The sequence below is a fragment of the Ursus arctos genome, unplaced genomic scaffold (assembly GCF_023065955.2).
Source record: "Ursus arctos isolate Adak ecotype North America unplaced genomic scaffold, UrsArc2.0 scaffold_15, whole genome shotgun sequence".
NCBI classification, from domain to species: Eukaryota; Metazoa; Chordata; class Mammalia; order Carnivora; family Ursidae; genus Ursus; species Ursus arctos.
In genome coordinates, this window is record NW_026622819.1 from 26,518,263 (window position 1) to 26,544,408 (window position 26,146).

At 43.5% G+C, this 26,146-nt stretch overlaps 1 protein-coding gene across 3 annotated transcripts; it reads left to right on the forward strand.

The window, feature by feature from the left end:
* Nucleotides 1-36: 36 nt before the first annotated feature.
* Nucleotides 37-25,707, forward strand: DNAJC21 (DnaJ heat shock protein family (Hsp40) member C21). 3 transcript variants are annotated; one of them, XR_006410380.3, is made up of 13 exons: nucleotides 37-278; nucleotides 7,209-7,302; nucleotides 8,836-8,959; nucleotides 9,264-9,386; nucleotides 9,786-10,090; nucleotides 10,917-11,068; nucleotides 13,038-13,125; nucleotides 15,768-15,926; nucleotides 16,351-16,393; nucleotides 19,007-19,179; nucleotides 20,280-20,355; nucleotides 20,867-21,261; nucleotides 25,117-25,707. XR_006410380.3 is itself a non-coding variant. In XM_026506787.4 (12 exons), the coding sequence occupies exons 1-12, from the start codon at nucleotides 182-184 to the stop codon at nucleotides 21,029-21,031; spliced, it is 1,599 nt and encodes a 532-aa protein (XP_026362572.1). In that variant the 5' UTR covers nucleotides 37-181; the 3' UTR covers nucleotides 21,032-21,352. The 3 variants fall into 3 exon arrangements, 2 of the variants coding, with proteins under 2 accessions (XP_026362572.1, XP_048080361.1); XM_026506787.4 differs by lacking the exon at nucleotides 25,117-25,707 and having other exon boundaries at nucleotides 20,867-21,352; XM_048224404.2 differs by lacking the exons at nucleotides 7,209-7,302; nucleotides 25,117-25,707 and having other exon boundaries at nucleotides 175-278; nucleotides 20,867-21,352.
* The last annotated feature ends 439 nt before the right edge of the window (nucleotides 25,708-26,146 follow it).

The following is a 26,146-nucleotide window of genomic DNA, read 5'->3' on the forward strand; positions in this document are numbered from 1 at the left end:
GCCGCGCGCCGCCGCCACCCCGCGCCGCTGCCGCCGCCGCCGCGCTCGCTGGCTGGCCCGGTGCGGGCGCCGGGCTCCCGCTGCCGAAGAGGACCAGCAGCGCCGCCGCCACCACTTCGGCCCGGGCCCGGGCCCCGGCCCCGCCCCGGGCCCCGGCCCCAGCCCCCTGCCCGGCCGGGCGATGAAGTGTCACTACGAAGCGCTGGGGGTGCGGCGCGATGCCAGCGAGGAGGAGCTCAAGAAGGCCTATCGGAAGCTGGCCCTGAAATGGCACCCGGGTAACTACTCCGCAACCGTCGCAGCCCTTGCAAAAGCCGGACCCCCGCCCCCCTTCGCCCCCCTCTTCCCAGAGTAACTCCGGGACCCTGGCCAGCCTCAACCTGCCCGCCCTGTAACTCCCCTCGCTCTGGAAACCCTGCCCGGGTCCCCGGCCAGGTGCCCCTGCGCAGTGCTCTTCCCGCCGGGCGTTTTCCGCGTCCGTCGGCGGACGCATCCCTCACCCCAGGCTTCACTTGAGCCCCGGGCACCCCGTCCCTTCCCAGACGTTCCCCCGCCCACCCACCAACCTCGACGCTACCCGCAGTGGCACTTGATGGGAAGGACTCATTCTAGCGACTTCACCCGCTCCTCCCACCCCTTCGCAGACACCATCGAAGAAGCAGGAGTCCTGAGCTCGCGAGCTTGGTCCTTGCTTGAGTCTCTGCCGCTCAGCAGCCCTTAACTTTATCACGCAATCCCAGCTATCCAAGTGTAATTTATCGCCCCTTATTGAAATTAAGACAAAGAAGCTAGTAAACTGTCTTTTAAATAGCTGTGCTTATTTTCACCTCCTTTTCCAGTAAGTTGTTGAAATACAGATCCTGTACTCCACTTGGGATGTTTTGCAGATTTGGAGTTTTAATTGGTCGTCTTCCCTAGTGAAGTTTGTGTACTTAGAAGTAGACTTCTTTTGGATGTTTTATTTGGTGGTAGTTCAGGCCTGTGTGACTTCTGTGAAGTCATCTGATCTTTCAGACTGGGAAACTAAGGCTGTAGTTGAGTATCAGCTTTTTGAGGTTTATAAGAGGTTTAGGTATTAGCACTGATCAATAAGGGTGTTTATAGAATCTCCAGTATGTGCAAATCACCATAGTAAGATTCTGAAGTGCTACTGGGAAAACATGCTGTAAGGCACCAAAAGTTAAATACAAGCGCAAACAAAATAGTGCAGCATACGTAATTGGTAGTTGGGTTAATAGAACAACTAATAAATGCCCCAGGAATTCGGGAGGGGTGTGTCTCACTATGTCCTGAGAGGCAGTGAGACTTCCCCTTGGCAGAGGAGTCTAGATTTAAAGCTGGATCTTAGAGTAATGGAATTGGGAAAAGTGAGCTTAAGAGTAGAGGGAAGAGCACCGTGGTGGACAAAAGATGGTCCAGGGGACAGTTTGACTGAAGGCAGTATTTATTGGAAATCTGAAAATATGGGTTGAGAGAAGAGCTGAAGGAAGGGCCTGGGACCCAAAGTCAAAAGGTCTGTAGTTGGTGGAAGAAGAAATAAAGGTATGGGTTTGTTACTTAAAGTGGTAATGATTACCAACAGGAACTAAACAAATGTGATATGTATCGGAAAGGAAGCAGTGAGCTAAACATTCATCACAGCAGGAAGTTAGTAGCTATATCCAAAATTAATAAATCCAAAAATAGTATAGAAACATATACTTAGAGGAATAGGGGTTGTCATAAGAAATTAAGTTAGGAATTAAAAGGAAGTTAGGAATTCCTTGACTCTTCTGGCTGGACAAGTGTGAGGAAGAGGATTAACGCTTGTGACCAAATGCATATGTAATTTTGATGATAATATGAAGATGTTTTTGAGTGTAGTTTTAAGATTAGATTGTAAAGGGTCCTGAATGTTAGGCTCAGGGCTGTGAAATTGGTTTTTCCAATAAGGGAGAGTTGAAGCCGGTTTTATTAAGATGTCTTGAAGTGGTACTGTGAGGGGGGCTGAGTGGATTGAAGAGGGACGAGGACAGAAGTCAGGTGGTGTCCACCATGGCAAGTAAGGACCCATGACAGGCTGGGGGTCAGTGGGAGGAAAGGGCAAAGCGGGGCTAAAGACATGCTGTAGAGGAAAAATGGTCAGATTTGGTGATTAATTGGAAATCAGTGCAAGGAAAGAAGGAAGACGTATACAAACGTTAAGAAAACATCAGTTAACTATTTTGAAACCAAACTGGTTAGAAACGAAATGGAATGTCTTCTCTGAATGTCATCATAAATCATAACATCCTAAATATCTTTTGGGTTGAAGATGCCTGTACATTTAAAGGATACATACTCCCCAGGCGACACAGGCTCTTGATATATTTTGCTGTGCTGGTTTGTTAATTTGTTAAGCCCGTCAGTTAGCAAATGTTTAATTCATTCTATGTGGGAGGTCCTGTGTTAGATGTTTCTGAGGTTAACATATGGGCTTTGATTCAAAGAATAATTTGTACTTCAAAAAGAAAGGCTGCTCATTTTTCATTCTTAAAGGTATTCTGTGTTTTTTGGGTTTTTTTAAATTGAGCAACTGAAAATAATTTTTAGTAGGGTCAACATTACTTCCTAGTGCAATCACTCCTTGTGAAGGGAAGGCTTTTATTTTATGACTTCTGCGACCACTTTACTGTGTGAATGAGACAGGAATGGTCCCTGCCCTTCTGTCACATAGAGTCATCAGGGAGTCCCAGGAAAACAGGCAGTTTCGGGCTGGTGAGATCAGGGGGTATGAAGGCGAGTACAAGATGCTTAGGAGCACGCGTGCCTGACCCGGCCTGGGTTTCTGTGTGGGTGGGAGAGATGTGCTTCCCCGAAGTGACCTCTAAGGTGAGACCGAAGTGACCTCTAAGGTGAGACCGAGAGCCAGAAGTCAGGGAGCGCAGGTGGAGGGAGGCCAGGCAGAGTATGGCGGAGTGCAGGGAGGGCAAAGAGGGGAGCGCGGCCAGCTATGCAGCAGCCAGGTCTTGGAGGTGGGGGTAAACTAGATGAGGTAGATTGGCTTTTAGCCTAAGGGCAGTGGGAAGCAGGGAAAAAGATAGGTGGTGGTTTTTCAGGTATTTCTCCGGCCACGTGGAGAGAGTGGATTGGAGCAGGCGAGAGTGGGAGTAGGGAGACCGGGAGGTCAGAGTACGTTGAAGTCACCCATGGTGACCACAGGACCTGGGGATGGAAACTCTGAGCCAAGTGCCAGAATTCTCAGTGAGTTAAGGGGCAGTGGTTGAGTGATGTGTGGACGGTGAGAAGAGGAAGAAGATGGGGTTGGCCAATGGTTTGAATCTGGAAGGAATGCTAATGTGCCCTTGGAGGTGAGTAAGGAGCCTGAGAAGGAAGCCCTGCAAAGAAGTGGTGTTCTCAGGGAGCCTGGCTTCAGTCAGGGCAGGACTTAAAAGGCTCAATCCGTGGAATTTTCCAGAAGGCACTGTAAAAAAGCTTGGGAGGGAGTAGAAGAGTGAGTGAATGGAGAGAAAAGCATGAAGAATAGTGTGAGAATGCCTTTTAAACTTTGATGACTGGATTTGTAATTCCTGTGGCCTGTGCATGTGGCTAAAAATAAATGGGCTTTTTGTTTCTTTATTATTGCTTTTTAACTTACTGCATTTATGTGTTTAGATCCCAGTTTAACATTATAGTCAACCAGTTCAGGCATATTTAAGTGAAATAAGCCATATGACAGGCTGAAAAAAATTATTTAAGAAAGATTCTTTAGGAAGAGGCTAGATCTTATTTTCAGCCGGTACACTGATGGGCTTTCTGTGTTTAAAAGCTTGAGCTTTCTCCAAACTTCTTTGGGGGAGGAAGGAAGGGTGTGGGAAGAAACAGGACAACGAAGTACGGTACTGATTAAAAGGTGAAGAAGAACCACCCACATACCTCCCCCAGTCACCTTTTTTGTTTTATGTGGGAAGATTTATTTGCTGGCGTTTTCTGCCATTCTGCTTTAATTGGGACTGTGCTTTTTTATTTATGACAGAAAGTTTATGAATGATTTGATGAAGACGTAGAAATCATGAGTGTTTTTGAATGATGAAAGATGTAGAAATCATGACTCTCGCCTTGAAGGCATATCTGGACTGCGTTCAGCTGCATATGACAGGAAGGTGGCGACAGTCACTAAACCAGACAGTTTGCTTTTTCTCACCTGGCAAGAAATCCACAGGGGACCCGTCCTGGTAGCTCCAGCTCTTGCTGAAACCATCAAAGACCTGCTCCATTGTCCTGCACCAAGTGTCAGCGGTTAAGCCTCAGAGCTGGAAGTTTCTGGCTCTCTGATGTCAAGGTGCAGAGACAGGCAGGCAAGCCACCACGTAGCAGTTCTCCTTCACGAGGTCTGTGGACTCTGCTCAGCAGCCTTCAGGTGGGCCCTCACTGCCCAGGGTGGGTCGGGTCCCAGGGAGCAGAGTGGAGGAGGAGAGGGCAGGGCAGGGACAAAGAGTGCGTGCTGGTAGCCTGTTAAGCAAGTTCTTAAAAGTTGTCCTAGAACGCTTTTACAGGTGTTACAGATCAGAGCTTAGTCACAGTCGTGCGAAGTCTCTCAGGAGACTGGGAAATGGAGTCTTTATAATGGGACCTGGTGCCCACCACAAAGTCAGGGTTGGCTTGTTACTGGAAGAGGGGAATAAACTAGCAGTCTCTGTCTCAATCCTCATAATCACCTGTAGGCCTCATACCCTGACTTTGGGCTGAGTTAAGGGCATAAGGTGAGTGCCACCAAAGCCCATCTCTATATGGAAAATGGAATCTTTCCTGGGAAGTTTCACTTGGTTGGCATGTGCTTGTATCTCATTGGCTAAAACTGGGTCACCCGATCTCCCCAACCTCAAGAAAGTCTGGGGAGGTGAGTTTTTTTGACTGGGTACGTTACTGTGAACAAAATCAGGGTTTTGTTAGGAGGAAGAGGAGACTAGATATTAGGTAGGCAGCTAGTAGTGTCTTTCACAGAGTGGTAATCAGAATTTAAAATAATTGCAGTAGGGCACTGAGTGTCCTGCATTACCAAAAGCCTGATTGCGACAGGGCCACAACAAGATGGAATTTGGTAGTATTAGTTGGAAATAACAGAAAACCTAACCACAGTGGCTTAAATAAAGGTTTCTCTCTCTCTCACCCTCTCTCATCCCACAAGAAGTTTTGAAGGTAGGTGCCTGCTGGCATTGTTTCAGGGATTCATTAATGTCACTGTGAATCTCTTGGCTTTTTCTTCACAGTCTCAAGATGGCTGCTGAAGCGCCAAACATCATGTCCACATGCAAGACAAGAAGAAAGAGGAAGGAAAGAAAAGACACTAATAATTAGACTTCTGCTGTCATCTCATTGATCAGAGCTGTGTCATATGGCCATTCCTAGCAGCAAGGGAGGTTGGAAAGCAAGTCCTTGAGCTTAGTGAGCCTCCACAATAGAGGCTGCAAGAGAAAAGGAGAGAGGCGTTGGCTGATCTAAACTTCAGTGTCTGCCACAGAATGGTTTCAGAGCTATATCTGAGTTTTTAAAAAGTCCATTATATAGTTATCGCTTGGCTTGTCAGTATGAAAAATACGTGAAACTTTGTCAGCTGTAAATTCAGATTGATGTAACGTGATGCCGTTGTGGAAAGTTATTGTAATGAGCTTTAGTGATTACAAGTAGAGTGTGAAGAAAAGGAAGTACTGAATGGCTCCTTGATTATTGGTGCCTGTCTTTGACTGCATTTGAAGTAGAGGATTACGGGGTGCCGTGAGAAATGGGAGTATTTATTCCCAGGAAGAGGTGGACTTTGGAGTAACCATTGGCTGTCTTCAGAGGGGCTGGGCTGTGGGAGGGGACTTAGACTGGCATTGTGTTATTGCCACTTACAGCGAGGCTGCAGGGATGGGGGGCGTTTTTCCATTTCAAGTTGCCATGATTCTAAAATAGTGAAAGCTTTTTATGTTAAAGCACCTTAGCAAAGAGAGCTATGGCAAATTGCTGCCCTTGAGAAAGTGTTGTCCGTGACAGTGGTCGGGCGGAAAACCACCTGAAGGACTGGACACCAGTGTGATGGTACCTAAAAAGAGGAGGCAGGGTGCCCCCGAGGGCCTTGTTCTAAGGCTGCAAGATTATTCCTAGGGTATATGTTTCTGTCCTACTTTTCCTCCGGCCTCTTAGAGGGCAAGTATTGAGTTGTTTTGGTATGCTCCAGAGTAGATTGAAAATATTTTACTTTCTGAGTATATTAGTTATCTATTGCTACATAACAAATTACCAAAAACGTAGGGCTTAAAACAGTAAACACAGCAAACGTGTCATATGGACTCAGTTTCTGAGGATCAGAGTGTGGGAATGGCTTAGTTGGGTGGTTTTGGCTCAGGGTTTCTCATGAGGTGGTATCCTCATTGGGAAAACCCGTTTTCAGTCTCACTCACATGGTATCGGCAGGCCTTATTTCCTTGCTGGCTGCAGGCCAGAGGCCTCTGTTCTCCACGTGGGCCACCCGAGTGTCTTCTTGCTGTGGCAGCTGGCTACTCCCAGAGCGATCTAAGAGAGCGAGAGCCCAAGATGGAAACTGCAGTGTTTTATAAACCAATCTCAGAAGTAACTTACTGTGCCATCATCATTCTGCTGCCTGCTGTTGGTCACACAGACCAACCCTGGTGTCCTGTGAGGGGGCTCCACAGGGCGTGGATGCCAGGAGGTGGGGATCCTTGGGGGCCATCTTGGAAGCTGCGTACCTCCCTGAGGCAGAGATGCTCTCTGAATTCATAGTTAAGGAAGCACAGCTAAGGAAAGAATAATTCGTATATATTTTTAAAGCTTTATGAGATTTATTTTGGTCTATGTTGATAAGAAAGAAAAAACATAAAGACCGTGTGAACAATAAACATAATTTAGGACTAAATAATAGCAGTCCTTCTGTAACTGATTTGATATATATTTTTTGCTTTTTCTAAAAATAAAATGGATACTACTTGGGGTTTTCCATTTGTGGATGTCCAGATTGAGTGCTCAGTGATGCACAAAGGCTTAGGGGAAAGCATGCAATTTCTACTCAAGCAGATACTTCTCACGTATCCTGATTATCAACTCTCACCAGGCTCTCTTTGCTTTTCCCTGATTGTTTTGCTTTGTTTTGTACACTCCTCATCTCTTTATGGCGTTTGTGACGGAAGAGGTCCCTTTGAGATTCTCTCTACTTGTTTGATGACTGAATATCTGTGACTTTATCTTAACAGATAAAAACCTGGATAATGCAGCAGAAGCAGCAGAACAGTTTAAATTAATCCAAGCAGCATATGACGTGTTGAGTGACCCTCAGGAAAGAGCCTGGTGAGCATCACCCTGTCCCTCCTCTCTTAGGGTATTTTGTTGGGAAGAATTATCAATAGAAGATTTAAAAACTGCATCTTTGTCAAATGTCTCGGTGTGTTCTGAGGCATCTATAAAATGCAGTATTAGAATCGGAGGGAACCTTAGAGGTGAATACTCCAGTTATTTCTTGTTACAGGTGGTGGAACAAAGCTTGGCAATATTAGAGAGATTTAGCTTTGATACTTGTAAAGTAGCCTCTCATTAAATGGGATCTCTTTGGTGTAGGACAAGTTTACTGGTGTTAGACAAGAATGTCAACTTGTCCTTAAAAACAGAGTGTTTCAGAGCAAGAATTGCAGGATTTCCCCAAGAACGACTTTATATGAGGAAATGGAGTTAAGCTTCTGCGTCTGTGACAGATACTTCTACTTGTGATGACCCGATAATTTAATACTCTTTCCGGACAAAAATTTCTATGTTTAAAGTTGAGTTTTCAGATTCTTGATGAACTTTTTGCTACAAAGCAACAGGTTTGAAGCCCTGACATAACCGTGCAAGAACCTGCTGTTACAACATGCGAGGGGGGGCCGTGGTGCGGGGCGAGTCTTGTGTGTGTTAGCATCCAACACGGCTGGCTCTCGAGAGAACGGCTGTAAAAAAAAAAAAAAAAAATTCTTTAAAAATTGTCTTTTATGTGAAAATCAGAGAGGGAATCCTACCTTTTTCTCCTCTTGAAAAATGTGGAGATGTGGCCTCAGAAGTGCTTTTGTTTTCCTTTAGGAACTTTGACATTCTTTCCTGACTTCCTTGGCTCTGTCCCCTTCTCCAGATCTCAGGTGGCCTTCGTGTGCTAAGGACTCTCTTGTCTGAAGCCCCTGCTTGGTCTGAAGCCCCTGCTATTAACTCTCCTGTTACCTGCAGGCCAGACTGCACAGTGACGAGGAGCACAGTCCTTGCAGTGCGGAAGTCCTGGTTCAGAATTCTAGCTTTGCTGCTCATTGGGTTTGTGATGATGGACAGATTATTTAGTATCGCAGAGCTTCGGATTCCGGTTGTATCTTTGGGGATGAGAACTAAACGTTACAGAGTTATTATAAGGAGGAATTGTGTATATGTGAAACTCGTAGATGGTTGACATAAACCTAGGAAGGGTCTTGTTTTGGTCTATGTTGATAAATCCGATCACAAATATATAATCAGTCCGTGGAGCCGATTATGTCCAGTGCTGACCTATTTAGTAATATTTCTTACCTGTAGAAATGCAGCTGCCTTTCTGGGGGAGTCGTGGAAATTCCCTGGCTTGTAAGGTCCTTTGTTCGTATGGGCGAGTACTATGTCAGGCCTTCATCGGACTGGAAGTTGCAGTGATGGTTTTAAGCAGTTCTGTGAAAGATTATCAAGTCTTTTTCATGTTGATATTTAAAAAAATTTTTTTTGAGTGTGGATTGGATCCATTAAAATGTATAATAATATTTGGGCTGTTTCAGAGTAAAGAGTCCTGAATTCTTATTTATTCAGCGTTCACTGACGATGCTAATTTGTTTTGTTTAGGTATGATAATCACAGAGAGGCTCTACTTAAAGGTGGGCTCGATGGGGAATATCAAGACGACAGCTTAGATTTGCTTCACTATTTCACTGTGACCTGTTACTCTGGTTATGGTGATGACGAAAAGGTAAGATAAACGAACTCACTCTTAATTTCCTATCAAGCACGAGACTTTCAAGCACAAAGAGAATTCTTAAAATTATTTATCATCGGTGAAACAGTGTTCATTTTGAAAACTGACAAACGATTGCCTTCATATTTCAACTGTCAGCATACGAAAGCCTCCAGCTGAAACTGAAATGTTCTGCCAGTGACAGAGTTTGAGCCTGTAATTCTCTAACGTTGAAGTTTTTGTGTTACGTTTTAAAATCGTATTCTGTGATTAGACTATAAAAATATTAAGAATTTGTGTTCCTGCTACTGTGTTTTAGGGCTTTTATACAGTTTATCGTAACGTTTTTGAAATGATTGCGAAGGAAGAACTAGAGTCTGTGTTAGAAGAGGAGATGGAGGATTTCCCCACTTTCGGAGACTCCCAGAGCGACTATGATACGGTAGACGAAAACTGCATTGCCGTTTTCTAATTAGCATTTATCAGTGTGTCTTCTCCCCATTTCTTTCTTCAAGAAGAATGGATCCTAATTCTCGGTCCCACACTGTAACTAACTCTCCTCCCCTCTCTCCCTTCCTGGAGGGGCTTTCGGCGCCCTCCGAGCATCCTTCTGTACTTCTTCCTGTTTGTTGAGCGTGGTCCCATCCCGTTCATCGCCTCATTCAGTTTGTTCTGGAGACTGATTTATCCGTAAAGCCCTGAAAGGACTTCTTCTCCATTGAGTAGTGGTGATGTCATGTAAACGAAAACAGAGAAGATGTTTTGTGTCACTGATACTTGCTGCCTTGCTGAAGAAAACAATCTTAAACGTCAGCATTTTCCTTGCTCTCTTCGTCTCCAGGTGGTCCATCCTTTCTACGCCTATTGGCAGAGCTTCTGCACTCAGAAGAACTTTGCCTGGAAGGAAGAATACGACACGCGACAAGCTTCAAACCGCTGGGAGAAACGAGCCATGGAGAAGGAAAACAAAAAGATCCGTGACAAAGCGAGAAAGGAGAAGAATGAGCTTGTGCGCCAGCTGGTGGCCTTCATCCGTAAGAGAGACCGAAGAGTGCAGGCGCACCGGAAGCTGGTGGAGGAACAGAACGCCCAGAAGGCCAGGAAGGCGGAGGAGATGAGGCGGCAGCAGAAGCTGAAGCAGGCCAAGTACGGGACGCGCTGGGACGCGCGGCCGGGCCCCTTGCTCAGTCCAGGTGTGGGGCCGTGAGGCCGGGCCTCGTGGGGCGCTTTCCTGGGGGGCCACGGCCTCGTCCTGGCTGCGTCAGCCACCCTAGCCTGGCGTGTTTCCCTCCAGAGGCCTTTATACTTGAGATCCTCTCCAGACTCTTGTGACACGTCATAGTAATGACCGTCAGTGGATCTCTTCCTCTGGACCAGGCCCCGTTCTAAGCTCTTGGGTCACAGCAGTTCTGCGAAGTACGTTCTGGCTTTTGTCCTCGTCCTTTCGAGGAAGCGAGGCAGACGGGTCCAAGACCCCATAGCGAGGGAGTCACAGAGGCAGGCGTCAGACCCACGACGCCCGTGCGGCGCCCCACGCTGCCCCACCTCGCAGTCCTGCCTCTTTGTCGGGTGCACTGCAGATCGCTAGTTCCTTTTCAGGCCTTTAAAGCTTTGTTCCTTGGAGTTCGTGTCAAAACCTTGCGTCCAGAGCACTGTAGCGTTCTTTTAAAGATTATTCATTTCTTACAAATTCTACCCCCACCCCACCCTTCATTTTTGGAAAGTGAGCACTTTACTCGACACTTAGGATTTAAAAGCACCTCAAGCCTTCTTTAATAACTTGCTAAGAATTCTAGGTTTTGAGTAGTTAAAATCCCCCACGCGACAGGTAAGTGGCTCTGTCCGCCTGGAGCTGGGTGCTGATGGTCCGGGAGGAGGCCGCTCTCCGGGGGGCGGGTCTGAAGCCTGCAGGGCGAGCAGAAGCGCGCGGGGACCCGCTTCCCGGCGTGACCAGACCGTGCTGTGTGCCCAGCCTGGCAGAGCAGTACAAGGAGCAGAGCTGGATGACTGTGGCCGACCTGGAGAAGGAGCTCAAGGAGATGGAGGCGCGCTACGAGAAGGAGTTTGGAGATGGGTCCGATGAGGCGGAGACCGAGGCACCTGAGCTCCGAGACGCGCCCGACGGTAACTTTGAGCCTCGGGAAACTCGAGGGAATGAATGTGTTTGTGCGCACACGTGGTACACCCGGGATGCTCATGGGTGGCCAGCGGGGGTGGGCTGTTCGTGGCCCACGTGGTACACCCGGGATGCTCATGGGTGGCCGGCGGGAGTGGGCTGTTCGTGGCCGTCTGCTTTCTAAGCAGAGCTGGAAATCTGGATTTTTAGGGGACCTCTTCCAGTTTTTAAACTGGAATTGTGGCAACAATTAAAATGATAAACAATATCGTATAGGCCAAGCAAAGGTAGTCCATTGACGTCGTCGAATCCCTAGACTACCAGAGTAAGAAACGAGAGTTTATCTGATGCGTAAACGCTTTTCTGAGCATGCTTTAAACAGTTGTACTTCTGGCCGCGTAAATACGTCGGCAAATGGGCATATTGACCAGTGTGACTGCTGGTTACTTAAAACCTGCCACGAAGCTCGGTAGGTCAGGTTTTAATAGCAGCCCTTTCCAGAAAAACTGATATTGTACAGGAGTCTATGTGGTGTATGTAAATTCTTTCTCTCATTTCTGACTGTGTTGAGGGGCTCCTCTTGGTGTGCAGACAAGTGTCCTTTCTGGGCCTCTCTCGTGAGAGCACGAGGCACGTGACGCCCTGAACAGGCGAGGAATAGGCATTGTGGAGAATAACCCGACCTTTCCTGTTGTCTCTAGCTGTTCCATGGGGAATAATGTGGAAGGATCTAAGCACAGTTTCACCTTATCTACAAATGCCATGTTTTAGACTAGTAGCCAAATGATAAAATGATGGACTTTTATTTACTTAAAATGATTACAAAATGAAAATTTCTGTTAATGACTTAGAAGTAGTATGGGTGAAAGTCTTTTGAAAATTGTAATGAATTCTGTAAACGTGAGGTGGCATGAGTTTTATGTAAAATTGATGAAGTGCTTTCACATGCAAGAGATTGCTTGATCCTCACACAATACCCCTTAAATGCATAGAATGATTTCCCTTTTACCGAAGAGGAGGATAAGACTGAGGAGCTGTGGCATATAGGCCTGCCCTCTGACCATTCTCAGATCCAGATTTTGACTTCAATCCAACATTCTTTATTAACTATTTGATTAATCGTTTATATAATGAAAGGGTACAGGTAATTGCACAGTTATACCATTTATTAAACATTAACACTAGGTAGGGTGAGTTTTGATCATTTATGATTTCAGTGAGAATGTCCTTCAAAATCATATTAATATCACTTATTTATAAAGAACCAAAACATAGACTATAGAAGAGATACCTTGGGATCTTTATTGATCTCATTGCATAATCTCAGTGGCAATCAGTTTACTTGTTTATTTCTTATAAAGATAGGTGGGATTTTGCAAAGACTTTCAGTTCAGCATTTTAGTTGCTTAGATTTTGTGGACTATATTGATAGTAATTATTTCATTTTAATAAAGCTCCAAGCTTATAAAAAAACAAGGGGGTAAAGATACGTTAAAGTTTACATATAAGATGCTATTTTAGACCAGCCCATCGAATAATGATGGAGTGTTATAAGCTAAGTTGATTTAAACATTTAAGAGTAGATTACAGTTACGAGTATGTTTGCATCAAATCTTGCACAAGAGATAAACTGAAAAACCTTTGTCGAAAAAACTGCTTTGTGGTAGAACTATAGAAATGGCATTTGATTTTCTGAACTTAGCTCACGCTGAGAACTTTGAGGAGACTTTGAGTCTTCTCAGTAGACTTATGAGAAGCACTGGAAAGACAAAGTGGTTCATTTGGAATCCTCCAATTCAGGACTGCTTTCAAAAGGTCAGCTCAAATCCTGGGAACGTCGTTTGTTTTTTTGTAAGGACATACAGTTTCTAATTTGTGTGATGTTAGATCGTTACCGAAGACATGTAATTTATTAACATGGTTTAGATTTTGGCTTCTACTCAGACGGAGTTCTTACCGTCGGCTCCCCTCTCGTAGGTAAAGACAGTGACGAAGCTGAGGATGCTGAACTGTACGATGACCTTTACTGCCCAGCGTGTGACAAATCTTTCAAGACGGAAAAGGCGTAAGTTTAAGATCTTTGAACTCCCCTTTTCTTCCGAGGTGAACTAGAACACTGGAAGTCCTAAAAAGAAAGGGCTCGTGGCAGTGGGTCACCAGCCCTCCTCCATTCTCCAGGGGGGGATTTCTGTGCAGCAGAGGAGGGAGAAGGATTCGTACCAGTGGTTAAGCACGTTGTACTGATTCTCATTCATGCCAGGAGTCCTACGTGATAGCTGCTCTTTAAAACACAGACGTGTCTCCAGAAAGAAATGTTGCTTATTGGCACAAAGAAGGCACGGTCACACAGGCAAGGAGGCTAGACCAAAGCTAGTCTGTGTCGCTGGTGGCAGACTCCCTTCTGGCCATCACACTCCCGTGCAGGCCAGTGCTGCCAACCTGGGAGCTTTAAACATGTCCTGCCTAAATTACATTTGCTGAAGCGGAGGGACTTCGCCTTTTGGAAACAAGAAGGAAGAGAAAAGTATTTAAAGGGATACTATGGTAAAGAGAGGGGAAAGAATAGGGAGAACACAAAAGCAGAGTCAGCAAGAGACAAAGAAACAAAGCACACACGGGGAAGGAGAAAGGAGACTGAAGGATGCCAGTGGGGGTGTGGGAGTCGTACAAGGTGTTGGTGTAGAGCCCTGAAGGGAAAAATTGTGGAGTGGTAAGAGAAGTGGCAAGGGCAGAAGAATTAGAAATAAGAAAACCAAAGCAACAGTGAAGGAGATTTAAAAAATTATTTTTTTATATGGAAATAATGTCAGATTTACAGAGAAGTTGCAAGGACAGAATATAGAGTGCCCGGTTCACCTGTTGCTGACATTTTGCCCCGTTGGTGTGCACCCCACCTCCCCTGCTCCACACGCTGTTTTCCCTGAATTTGAGAGTAAGTTCCGTCCACGGTGGTCCTGTACCTCCAAATACTTCGGTTTGTTCCTTAAGATTAGGTGTTCCGTTAGGTGATCACAGGACAGCGTCAGCCTCAGGGAACGTGTAACATGGATATGGTCCTCTCGTGTCCTTTACCGCCCATCTTCCACTTCTGTCAGCAGAGCCTCTGTTCACGTCCTGTACGGTGTCTCTTCCACTCCGATCGGAGCCGCTCTAGGATCATGGATTGCGTTCATTTATTTAGTCCTATTTAATCTGGATCAGTTCCCTTGTCTATGCCGTCGTTACTCCAGAGCACGGGCCCTTTAAAACATTTTTTTACTGGAGTGTATATCATCTTGAGTTTGTCCATCTCCTCAGGATTAGCTTCTGTGTCTCCAGCTGGAATACTGCATCAGCAAGTCGTGCTGCTCCCGGGCCTTCATTTCTGGAAGCGTACAGCATCTGTCTGCCCTTCCTTGACAGTTTTGATCACCCAGCCAGGGCGTTGTCTCATTTCTCCACTGTAGAGTTAGTATTTTTTCCCCTTGCCACAGATTTTACCTTATAGCCTGTGTAATCTGTGGGGAGACACTTTAAAGTTAGGCAAGTATCTTGCTCCTCATCAAAACGTCCTAGATTTGTCATTCACTGATGATTTCAGCTTGTACCGCTTGTCACCATAATGGTTCCAAAAGGGGCCTTTCTGGTACCAGTGGTCCTTCTCCATTATTAGTCGTCATTAGGGCTACTGCTATCAGGAAGAGCCCTGCCTCTCCTCCATCTAAGCTGTCTATTATCAGTATGAATTTGTGAAGTTTTTCAGTGTTTTAAAATTTATTACTGTGCTTTTCATGCTCAAACTTCCAGATACGATTAGTGAGAGTTCTTTCAAGGTGGCTCCTGTGTCCTTTTGACATGTTCCAGTCATTTTTTTGAGCATTTACTTTCTGGCAGAAGATGTTCCAATTTCTCTAAGAAACCATGGGAGGAGGAGAATTTTAGTGGAAAAGAAGAGTAGCAACTGAAACTAGAAAACCCAAGTCTGAACAGATGAGATAAAGTTGGTGGGATTGACATAAGTTTCCTACTTTCTTGTTCATCTAATAACTCTGGTACTTATGTGCTGTCAACCCTCTTTTGTAGAGTGTGACTTCGTGGCCCGCACGTGCACTGAAGGGGACATGGCTCATAGAGTTTGAGGCAAAGGAGGGTAGATGTGTCTGAGCTCACATGTAGGATGGTGGGAGTGAGAAGGGAGAGCCCTCTTGAGAAGGCGAAAGACAGTTATTGAAAAAAGCAAAAGGAGGTAAACTACCCTGGTACCTGAGGCCCTTACATCATAACCCAAGCGGTCTTCTCTTCAAGTTGGAAGGTTGTCTTGTAATTTCTCAGGATCGTCTAAAGCCCACAGTACAACCTGGAACGTGTAAGCGCTTGGCTAAGACTCAGTGATGAAGAGGAAACAGTAGAGAAGACTTGAATTTTAAGAATTGGAAAACAAAAATAATAGAGAATTTGACCAAAAAAAAAATTGGAAGGAAATATGTAGATAAAAGGACAGAAGGAAGGGAGTGTGCTGGGAAACGGGGAAGAAGAGCACGAGCATGGGCCGGCCGAGTCCTCCTGCCTGAGAGGTCCTCACAGGGTTCTCCTGCTTCTCTTTGTAGGATCCCCCACATTTTGCTTCCTTACTGGGAAAAATGTTAACGTGGTTACATTTATTCAGCCACATATTTGGGCACATGTGCATCCTGTCGTGGTTACTAACGTCAGATTGTTCTTTCACAGCATGAGGAATCATGAAAAATCAAAGAAGCATCGGGAAATGGTTGCCTTGTTAAAACAACAGTTGGAGGAGGAGGAAGAAAATTTTTCAGGACCTCAAACTGATGAAAATCCATTGAATGCCAATTCTGAGGAAGAAATAGAAGATGCACCAAAACAAAAGTACTTCTAAAAATGCTTCTAGACGTACTTATCACATTCGAGATGAGTTGCATTTAAATGCTGTGTTATCTGAAAGAAGTTATTCTGTTATGCTAATATTTTCCACAGTTTTTTCTACATAAGGGAACTTACAGTATTGAAACGGATAAAGCATGATGTCAAATATAATCTTTACAGAATATATTATGACTGTATTAAAAGCACTTTTATACCTAGGTAATTGATATGCTAACTACCATCAATGGAACCACTGTTCTAATTTTCTAATGATAACGTTAGTATTTTCTTTTTAATACCTTGTGATATTAGATACTTTTAAAATTTTACTTCTCTGTATCAGTAGTGTTTTAGTATTTTTTTTTTCCCACTTAGGAAGTAGTCACAGAGTTAAATATTTGACATTTTGATTTATATTTATTCTTAGGCTTTCTAAAAAGCAGAAGAAAAAGAAACAGAAACCAGCACAGGTATGTTGGAAAAGTTTTATTAACATTAAATGTCAAACATAAAGTGGGGCTGCTTTTGTCCAGTATAGTTTGTATTAAGGAGAGGGATTTTCACTCTATAATTTTATGTTGGTTATAAAACAGACTGAAGGGAGTTGAAAACAATTTTCTTTTTTCATCACTTTTCTGCCATTAATATGTATGTAGCTAATTTACTTAATTACTGTTGTTGGTGTGTCTCAAAATTTTGCAAATGAAATTAATTCCCTGACACTAATTAGCTGAGTGATATTAAAAAAATATCTGGACACATGTGATGACTGGGTCTTTAAATCAAGACACCAGTTAAAATCAGAAATATGTGAAAATCTGAGGGTTGATTATTGTATATCTAGGTTTCTTTTGCCAACAACAAATGAAATTTTGCAAAAGGAACATTTGGTTAGAAATGTGATGATTATGATTCTTGAAAAAATGTTTCTTAATATTACTCAGAAATGTAAGTAGTTTAAATATTTCACACCTGGCTTCTAAATCCAATCTCTCAAGAATATTTTTAAATAAGTTATTATGTTGTTAGAGATGCTGACAATCGTGTAGATGTATAAACACACGAGCTTGTCCATTTTACTAAGAATATTCGGTGGTTCTTAAGGGAATGGAATTGATTTCTGTGCTACTTTAATCTAATTGTATTAGCTTATATTAAGTATTAAATGTTACAGTTCTTTTTGAAAACTGAAAATACTTTCAAGAAAATTTAGTTAACACATTAATTTTTCATAAAACTTTAGATTTGGCTTATCTATTTAAATGGTTATGTATTTGAAAGTAGTTTTATCTGCCTCATATTCCAAAAATGATACATGACACATGAGTTTATCACTGTTAAAATTTGTGACTTGGAACCTTTGCTTCAATTATAAAACCACGTAGCAAGTTCTATGTTCCTTTATAAAATGACTCATACCGTCTTCTACCCAAGGACTCTATAGTCATTAGCTTAGAACATTTCCTCTCTCCTTTACGTGTGCCAGAACCACTAGCATAAACACAAGATAAGAGAGATTCATACCTAACCCAAGCCTGTCTTGTCTTGAGTTAGGAAGGGTGGGTCCTATAGATTGCAGTAATAAACACATGTATTTGTGTTTTCTTACCGACGAAAATGCAGCGTTTACTACCCCATTTTTTCCCCTCCAAAGCTCTGTTCCTTTATAGTAATACCTCTTGTCGATGGTTTCTGATTCTATCAGGAAGAAAGTCCCAGCTTGGACCTAGTTTTATGTAACACTCTTTCTGATGTTTTCTCAGTTCTTTTTGAAAGGAAGGTGGTGTGGAGACGTGAACTAGTAGATTAAAGAGCAGCGGGCAGCAAATACAGAGAATCAGGAAACTTCAGACTGGGAGAGTTTTCTGGATGGTCAGAAAAAGAAATTTGCATAACCAGGAAAGTAAAAGAAAACCCGAAAACTGAAAATGAATGTAAACAGCTGACCCCAGCTGACCTAAAGGAGGAATCCAAGTAACTTTTGAGCACTGTACTCTGAACACCCTTCATGGGACACATTCCAAAGACAAAATTACCTGCAAAAAAATAAATCCTGAACTTAGTAGATATTTTGGTGCTAATATTTTTGCTAGAAATGTGTAACCTGAATCTAATCGTAAGGAGACAATCGGGCAGAGTCAAACTGTGGGACGGAATAGCCAGCAGATTGTCAGTGTCATGAAAGACAAAAAGTAGGGCTGTGGTTCTAGAACAAAGGAGATTCAAAGGACATGACCACTACACGCAGCATGGGGTCCTTGACTGTCACCCTGACCTGTCAGGGCTCACAAGAGAGGACGTTACTGGGTTGTGAATACGGATTACGGAGCAGATCATCAGCATTAAATTCTTGAGTACGAAGAGGGTCTTTTGGGGATGCAGGAGCATGTCTTTGTTCTTAGGAGCCACATGGGGAAGGGTCATGATACCTGCGTGCGCTTACTTGCATCGTTCCGGGTATGGGGGCAGGGTGTGTGTGTGCAGAGAGGAGGGAGGAAGGGAAGGGAAATGGGGCAAAATGTTGCCCCAACCCAAACCAACAACAGCAAACACCCTTCACGTAGTGAAGGTGTTTGCCAAGCTTTGTCTTTTTTATAATGCTTATTTGCTGGTTTTTTTTTCTAACTATAAAATAGGTGCTCATTGCAGATCGTTTGGAAAATATAGAGAACTATAAATATCACCCCTAATTCTGTGTATAGATACTACTTAGTATTAAATTGTGATCAGACATTATATATAATTTTCTCTTTTATATTTTAGCTAATGTGTTGTAAGTATTGTTCCACAAAATTGAATCAGTGTCTTTGCAACCATGATTTTTAAGAGCTTCATAATTCCCTTCATAATTCAATCATTCACTTATTAAACATATGGACTGTTTCCAGTATTTCCCTAATTTAGTATTTCTGTAATGAGCATTCATGTTTTTAAATTACTATCTGCTTTTTCTTTTTACTTCCTGAAGATCTCCTCCTCCAGAGCATACAGGACATTATAATTGTGTAGTATAATTATTTGGTATCCTAAGCTGGGATTATTACTATATTTATTTTGTAATGCATACATGTTCTACTACCTAGAATTACGATGATAATTTCAATGAAAATGGAACTGGAGAAGAAGTGAAGGTTGAATCAGAAGATACCAACTTAAATCAAGACCGTGCCAAAGAATTGGATGGTAGTCCCCGAGAAAGTGTCAGTGTCGCTGAGACTGCCGAACTCTGTGATGATCCCAACAGTGAAGCTAAGAAGTAAGTCCAGTTAATGGTGTTTTCTAATTAATGTTGGTGGTAAGAATATCTTTTCATGTTTCAAATACGTCCTCCCCACGATTGATGAAGCAGCTCAGGTGTTATCAGTGACTTGTACGTTGATCCAGACAGACATCCGCCTGTATCCGGGCGAAGCATGTCGGAAAGGAGGAGCGTGCCTGCGGACATTTCAGCAGCATGGCCCAAATCAGAAAGTCCCTTTGATCCCGTTTTTATCCTGTTGAGGTCCTTATTTTATCCCAGATCAGTAATCCCTGACACTCACATGAGAACAGGCCTCCTGATGACGCCGCGCCCCACCTGCCTGGAGCACCGGAACCGTGTGTCCGTGCTCGGGCAGTCCTCCTGTGCTGGGCCCCGCAGTGCCGGTCCTCAGGATCTGTATCCACAGCCTGGGCCCTTCCTGCTGGCAGGAGCCCCGGAATGTGGGGGCCGCACCGGGTCACAGTGGCTGGCCAGAGGAAGGTCTCTGTCGGGAGAGAGCATTCCTGGTCTCTTCTTCCTGCCTGGCCTTGCTTTCTTGTCTCCAGCCTCCCCTCTTCCTCTAGAGCAAGAGTAATTTCTTATTTCTTGAGGAAAGATCTGAACAGTAAGTAGCCTTGGGTCGCTGTCCAGGACCACGAGAAAGAGTTCCCATGACAGAGGAGAGTGGGCGCCTGAGACGCCAGTCCTTATGACCGTTGGAGCAGCAGCGAGGGGGCGGGACAGCACACTCGGGGGTTTAGGGACTGAGGTGGCGTCCGTGAGGGAAACACGGTGATGGAGGCCTGGGGTGGGCCTGTGGCTCGAGCAGGAGAGCAAGGAACCGCACAGTCCTGTAAGGTGTTGTAGCTTGTGTTTCAACTGTTTTACATAGGTTCATTAGTTTTGGTGTCCAATTTGACATCTACTGTGATCTTTAAAGTGGCTCTTTAAAGCTGTTCATTGGAGATGTGAAAATTAATTAGGTTGGCCATTAAAATTAATGAATTAGCCTTTAGAGTGCATATCACTCTTTTTGAGTCTTCTTGAGAGCAAAATAACAATTAAAAGGGGTACATTATTATTGGATTGTAACAGTTCTATAATTTATTTTCCAGTGCTCCTAGACCCAAAGGAAAGAAAGCCAAAGATACAAAAAAATCTGTCAAAGTACCTGCTGAACCACAGACAGTGGTAGGTCAAAATCATATTGACATGTTTTCAGTGGACCTTGTTTCAGCAGTCTAATCTAAACTCTTTGTTCTCGTTCTGAAGATGTATTTGGTGAGCCCTGCTGCACCTGCCGTATGGGTGTGGGTCATCCACAGTTTTTCTGGACGAATGTAGAATTTATATCTGTGCTGCTGTCACTGTTGTTCTAGAGTAAAAGGCACGTTGGGAATGCCAGAGTGTAACAGAAGTTACTGCTCTGTTTTCCATTACTTGGAAATCTAAAACCTCGATCTAGTCCGGAGGGTGCGTACTGTTGAATGCCTCAGGACTCCTAAAGTTGATGGTGTTGGTCGATGGGACTTTACTTCTAAGAACAGCTGCCTCTTTTGAGCCTGTCTTTGTGGCTGTCATTTTGTTAAAAGGTCTTTATTTTGAATTATTTGATATTTAATCTCAACATGAGATTAAACCCAAATCACTGCTCTTGGGTAATAACACTTACTCTTACTTATGGTTTTTTTTCCCTCTTCAGAGTGATGTTCTTATCAGCTGTGCAACCTGCCATAGTGAATTTCCATCCCGGAATAAACTTTTTGACCATCTGAAGGCCACAGGTCATGCAAGAGCACCTTCGTCATGTTCTTTAAACAGTGTAACAAGTAGTCGAAGCAAGAAAGAGAAACGTAAAAACAGATAGAAATTCTGCCAACGCTTTTTCTTTTTGATTGTCTCTAGATTTTGAAACCAAAAACTGAACTGAAGTCATCTAAAGAGTTAAAATTTCGGTGATCTGCAATTTATTGCATTGTGGAAGATTATTTTTTATCTTGTAAAAACATTTTTTTGTTTAATATATATTTTTTAAACATTTCATTAGTGATTGAATTCTACTTTGCCATCTGAATTGACTTGAATGTCTCAAAACAGGTACATATTGTAAAGTGTGCATTCTTGATTTCTGTTGGCTCACAGGGACAGAAATGTACAGGGAGAATTAAATTATTTTAACACATACAAATGCTCCTTTCTGTTTTATTTTATGGATTTCACATAGTAATTTTATATGATTCAGTTCTTTTGTATTCTGTCTGTTTCATGATCTGTCAAAGACTCAGTTTGTTTTAAAATCATCATAGATTTTTTTCTCACCTGATACCATGACTCCAGTTCTGATTTTAAAATTATTTCTAAATAACCTATTGTTGATTACTGTATTTTTTCCCTCAAGGACAGTGGTAGGTAGAAACTAATTGAACATATGTGGTTATGTTTCAAGACTAGTATCTCAAGGTATAACCATGGTGATTTACTTTGAGATTTTATAGGTAATTCTCAGTAAGGCATATCTTTTGGTGTTTTGCTCTGATTGAAATCGTGGAGGTGGAAGCAAATCAGTGTATGTGGCACTCCCTCCTTTGGCACAGTGACGGCCGTAAAGCGTGATGGATCCAGGTGGCGGGTGGTTCTGACGGCCGTAAAGCGTGATGGATCCAGGTGGCGGGTGGTTCTGACGGCCGTAAAGCGTGATGGATCCAGGTGGCGGGTGGTTCCGACTTTATTCTGACTCTTTAACAAAGGATATTCTGCCTTGGGATTTTTTTCTTCACTATTTTCAGAAGTTTTTAATTTTGTTTTTTTCATCATTTAATGGAAAACAACTTTTTTATTAAAGGTTTTTTCATGGGGCTGATACTTATGCCATCTGTTCTTAGCGAAGATGAATATTACCTCGAAAAACAGAATGGTCGAAAGTGAGTGTGGTCAAGTATATGGATCGGTGATGAGTCCATTTTTAGGATGAGGATGGGTTAAATAGGCAGTTGTTTGTTTTTTTTTTTAAAGATTTTATTTATTCATTTGACAGAGATAGAGACAGCCAGCGAGAGAGGGAACACAAGCAGGGGGAGTGGGAGAGGAAGAAGCAGGCTCATAGCAGAAGAGCCTGATGTGGGGCTCGATCCCACAACGCTGGGATCACGCCCTGAGCCGAAGGCAGACGCTTAACCGCTGTGCCATCCAGGCGCCCCAAAATAGGCAGTTCTTACAATTGGTCTTGAGAGTGACTTTGAACTCACAGCTTAGAATATATACTCTGTGTTCAGTGAAGCTCTCTCCTTATATCCTTGAGTCTTCAGTCACGTATGAGCTCTGACATTTGAGTCTCTGACGGCAAGAGCTTTTCGGAGAGCCTCGTGGGTAGTACTGAGCGCGTGGGTCATTCCGTGTGATTGACGTGAAAATATGCATTTGTATTTTAATTTTTTTCTTCATTTAGAGATACAAGTAGATTTTTTAAAAGATTTTATTTATTTGAGGGAGAGAGAGAAGGAGGACCCATAGGGGGAGGAGCAGAGGCAGAGGGGCAAGCCGACTCCCCGATGAGCTCTGTGTTTGGTTGAGCAGGGAGCCTGAGGTGGGGCTCGATCCAAGGACCCTGGGATCATGACCTGAGCTGAAGGCTGACTCTTAGCTGACTGAGCCACCCAGGTTGCTCCATAAGTAGATTTTCTTTATCTTCTTCCTTTCTGTTTCTCTCTATCACTAATTCCTCCTAATTACAGCCCCCCTTGTCCCTTTCTTGTCCCTTCAGGGGAAATAGCAGCCAGGTCTTTGGGCTCTTCCCCCAGGCTTGGTCTGAAAACTTGCAACCCTCCTCTAATTAGAACTAGGAGAATTGGCTGTAATAAGAATAGGAATATCGATGAACAAGAGGACATACTGATCACATATTATGTACGGTACAATTATGAAGTCCCCTTGAAAGGCAGAGAATGTCCTGCGAATGCCTTCAGACATTCTATGCTTTCCCTCGTACCCACCAGGCAGGTGTGTGGTTTCTGCTTCATGTGAGGATTGATTGGGGTGACTTGTCGCTTTTATTCTGATTGACAAGACTCAACCATAGTTTGAAGGGATCTTCATCAGTTGTGATTGAAAGTTCGATCTCATTTGTAGTCCTGTGCATATAATGCCAACAAATCATTTAACTTCTCTGAATTTCATTCTTACCTCCAGCACAGTTCTTAGCATGGTATTGTCTCCGTTTATCATACAGGATTATCACGAAGGGCAGATAAATTAGTAGTAGTATTTTTGTCATTTTTTTTAAAGTTTATTTATTTATTTAAAGTAATCTCTATTCCCATGATGGGGCTTGAACTCATGACCCCAAGATCAAGAGCCATGTGCTCTTCTCACTGAGCCAGCCAGGCGCCCCGGATAAAACAGTATTATGAAAGTGCTTTTTAAATATGAAAGCTTTATACAAAATGTTGAATTTAAAAGTCAAATCTTTTTCAGTTAAGATATTTGCAGACTGAAGTGTACATTGAATTAAACATGTATTAAGTTGTATAGGAATGTCCTTCCTAATCCACTTCTGAAGAGGAAAACAGAAACATGAATTATGCTGAAGGTAAAATATTTTTGGTGAATCACGGACATTCGATTTCATTTTTCTGAAGCAAAACAGAATAGTCCAAAATACACGAGCACATATTTTACGCTGATCTCGTTACGAGTCAGTGCGGAGCGCCATTCTGACTGAAGTAGGCTGAGCTGTGGAGGATGCATGGAGGGCGGGCTCTATGAGGAGTTTTCTCTCCGTAATTCGTGATTTGTTCAGTGGTGCCAGAGCTGGGGTGAGACTTCTGTTTCGAAAGGAGCAGTATCCTTAGCAGAAGTAGACTAGAGGAGAACAGGACCGCATCAGAATAAAAAGCTTTTGTAGAACAACGGGCACCATCAGTAAAAAGCCTCAGACTGGGAGAAATGGTTTGCAATATATATACATAAAACGGACAGGTTAGCATCCAGAAAACATGAAAAAGTACCTCCTACAAATGAGTGAGCAAATGACAGACGTGCATTACTACAGTCGTTCTCAGACTTTTTGGTCACAAGACCCTTCACACACCCAAAAATTGAGAACTCCAGAAAGTATTTGTGTGTGTGGCTTCTATCTATTGATACTTACTCTCTTAGAAATTAAAACGGATTTTAAAAGTATTTATTAAAAATAATACATGTTAAATAACAAATACGAAAAATAACTTTCAAAATGAAAGTTTAATGAGAAGAGAGGCATTGTTTCACATCTTTAAAACTATTTTATTAGAGAACGCCAGTGCGGGGAGAGGGAGAAGGAGAAGCAGCCTCCCTGCTGAGCACGGAGTCCAATTTGGGGCTTGATCCCAGGACCATGACCTGAGTAGAAGTCAGACACTTAACCGACTGAGGCACCCAGGCACCCCCATCATTCCACATTTTTTTAAATTTCTTTATCTAGCTCAATGGAATTAAGGATTCTCATATCAGCTTCTGCAATCAGTCTGTTGCTCTGTGTTTGATTCAAATATATGAAGAAAATGGAGCCTCGTCTGGGTAGGAAATTAGAAAAGGAGGGACCTCACGGGCCCCTTAGGCCTCCCAGACCACACTTAGAATGACTGTATTAGAAAAATGGGTGAGGGGCACCTGGGTGGCAAAGCGGTTGGGCGTCTGCCTTCGGCTCAGGGCGTGATCCCGGCGTTATGGGATCGAGCCCCACATCAGGCTCTTCTGCTGGGAGCCTGCTTCTTCCTCTCCCACTCCCCCTGCTTGTGTTCCCTCTCTCGCTGGCTGTCTCTATCTCTGTCGAATAAATAAATAAAATCTTTAAAAAATAATAATAAAAAAATGGGTGAAATCTATGAACGGAAAAAGCTGGAATAGTTAAACAATGTGAAAAGATCATCATTACCGATAACCACGGAAATATGACTTAATGTTCTATGCTTTCAGATTGGCAGAAGGCAAAAAGTCTCACAAGATCGAGGTCGAATGTTGGTGAGGATGAAGAAACGAGAACACGTTCATTTCTTTTGGAGTAAAATGGATTGAATTTGAGATGTCAGTGAAAGCTGAAGGCAGGTGTAGCCTCTGACCGTAGGCTCTGTGACCCTAGGCACATGCCTAGTCTCGCTTCCCGGTGCCCGCAGAGCAGCACGGCCTTGCCCTGGGACCTCTCTCGTGAAGGCGGTGCTCAGGTCCCACCCCGGACATGCCCAGTGAGAGTCTGTGGTTGAGATTTCTTTGGTGACTGACTTGCTCCTTACAGCTTGAGAAGCAGTACTGTCCAGAACGCACGCCCTTGCATACAAGGCTGCTTATTATTACATATGGATGCTCGCAGCCGAATTGTTTGTATCTGGGAAAGGTGGGAAATAGCCTAAGTGTCCATGAACAAGAAAATGGAGCAACTAGGGACTATTTTAAGATGGCAAACAATTGAACAGTTAAAGTGAGTGAACTTGATCTGTAATATTCAGTGATAGCCATTGGGGGGAAAATACTGAATGAAAATAGGCTGTTGGAAGATGAAATGAATGCCATTTTTAAGTTTTTAAAAATACTGTTGTTATTTGTGAAGAGAAAGTACAGCAACCTCCCTGGGAAACATTGTTCAGAGAGTGATTGCCTCTGGAAAGGGAGGGAGAGGAACGGAAGTGGGACGTGGTGGCAAGGGCAGCCTATCGAACGGAGTCCACTTGTCTGTAAGATCCGAAGGAAAATGTTAGCGTTTGTTTGTTCATTCTGGATGGTGGGTAGTGAGGGTTTGTTACTGGTTTTCAGGAAATACTCAAACATCCAGAGAAATACGAGTTAATGTTTCCCTTCTTGCCAGCAAGATACACCCTCACAAAAGGGAAGACAAAGGGTTTAAGATGTACATTTTATTCCTGGCCTGTTCTGTAAGCACATGGTGACAGAGGCCATTACTAGTGTCTCAGTCCCCTTCTTCCCTCAACTCTGATCTCTAGCTGGGCACAAA

What these genes read in the sequence shown, in the direction of transcription:
- DNAJC21 (XM_026506787.4), top strand. Translation starts at nt 182, where the DNA reads ATGAAGTGTCACTACGAAGCGCTGGGGGTGCGGCGCGATGCCAGCGAG. An exon ending in CCCAGAGCGACTATGATACG is followed by an intron (nt 9,387 to 9,785) that starts GTAGACGAAAAC and finishes CTTCGTCTCCAG; the next exon opens with GTGGTCCATCCTTTCTACGC. An exon ending in CCCAACAGTGAAGCTAAGAA is followed by an intron (nt 19,180 to 20,279) that starts GTAAGTCCAGTT and finishes TTTATTTTCCAG; the next exon opens with TGCTCCTAGACCCAAAGGAA.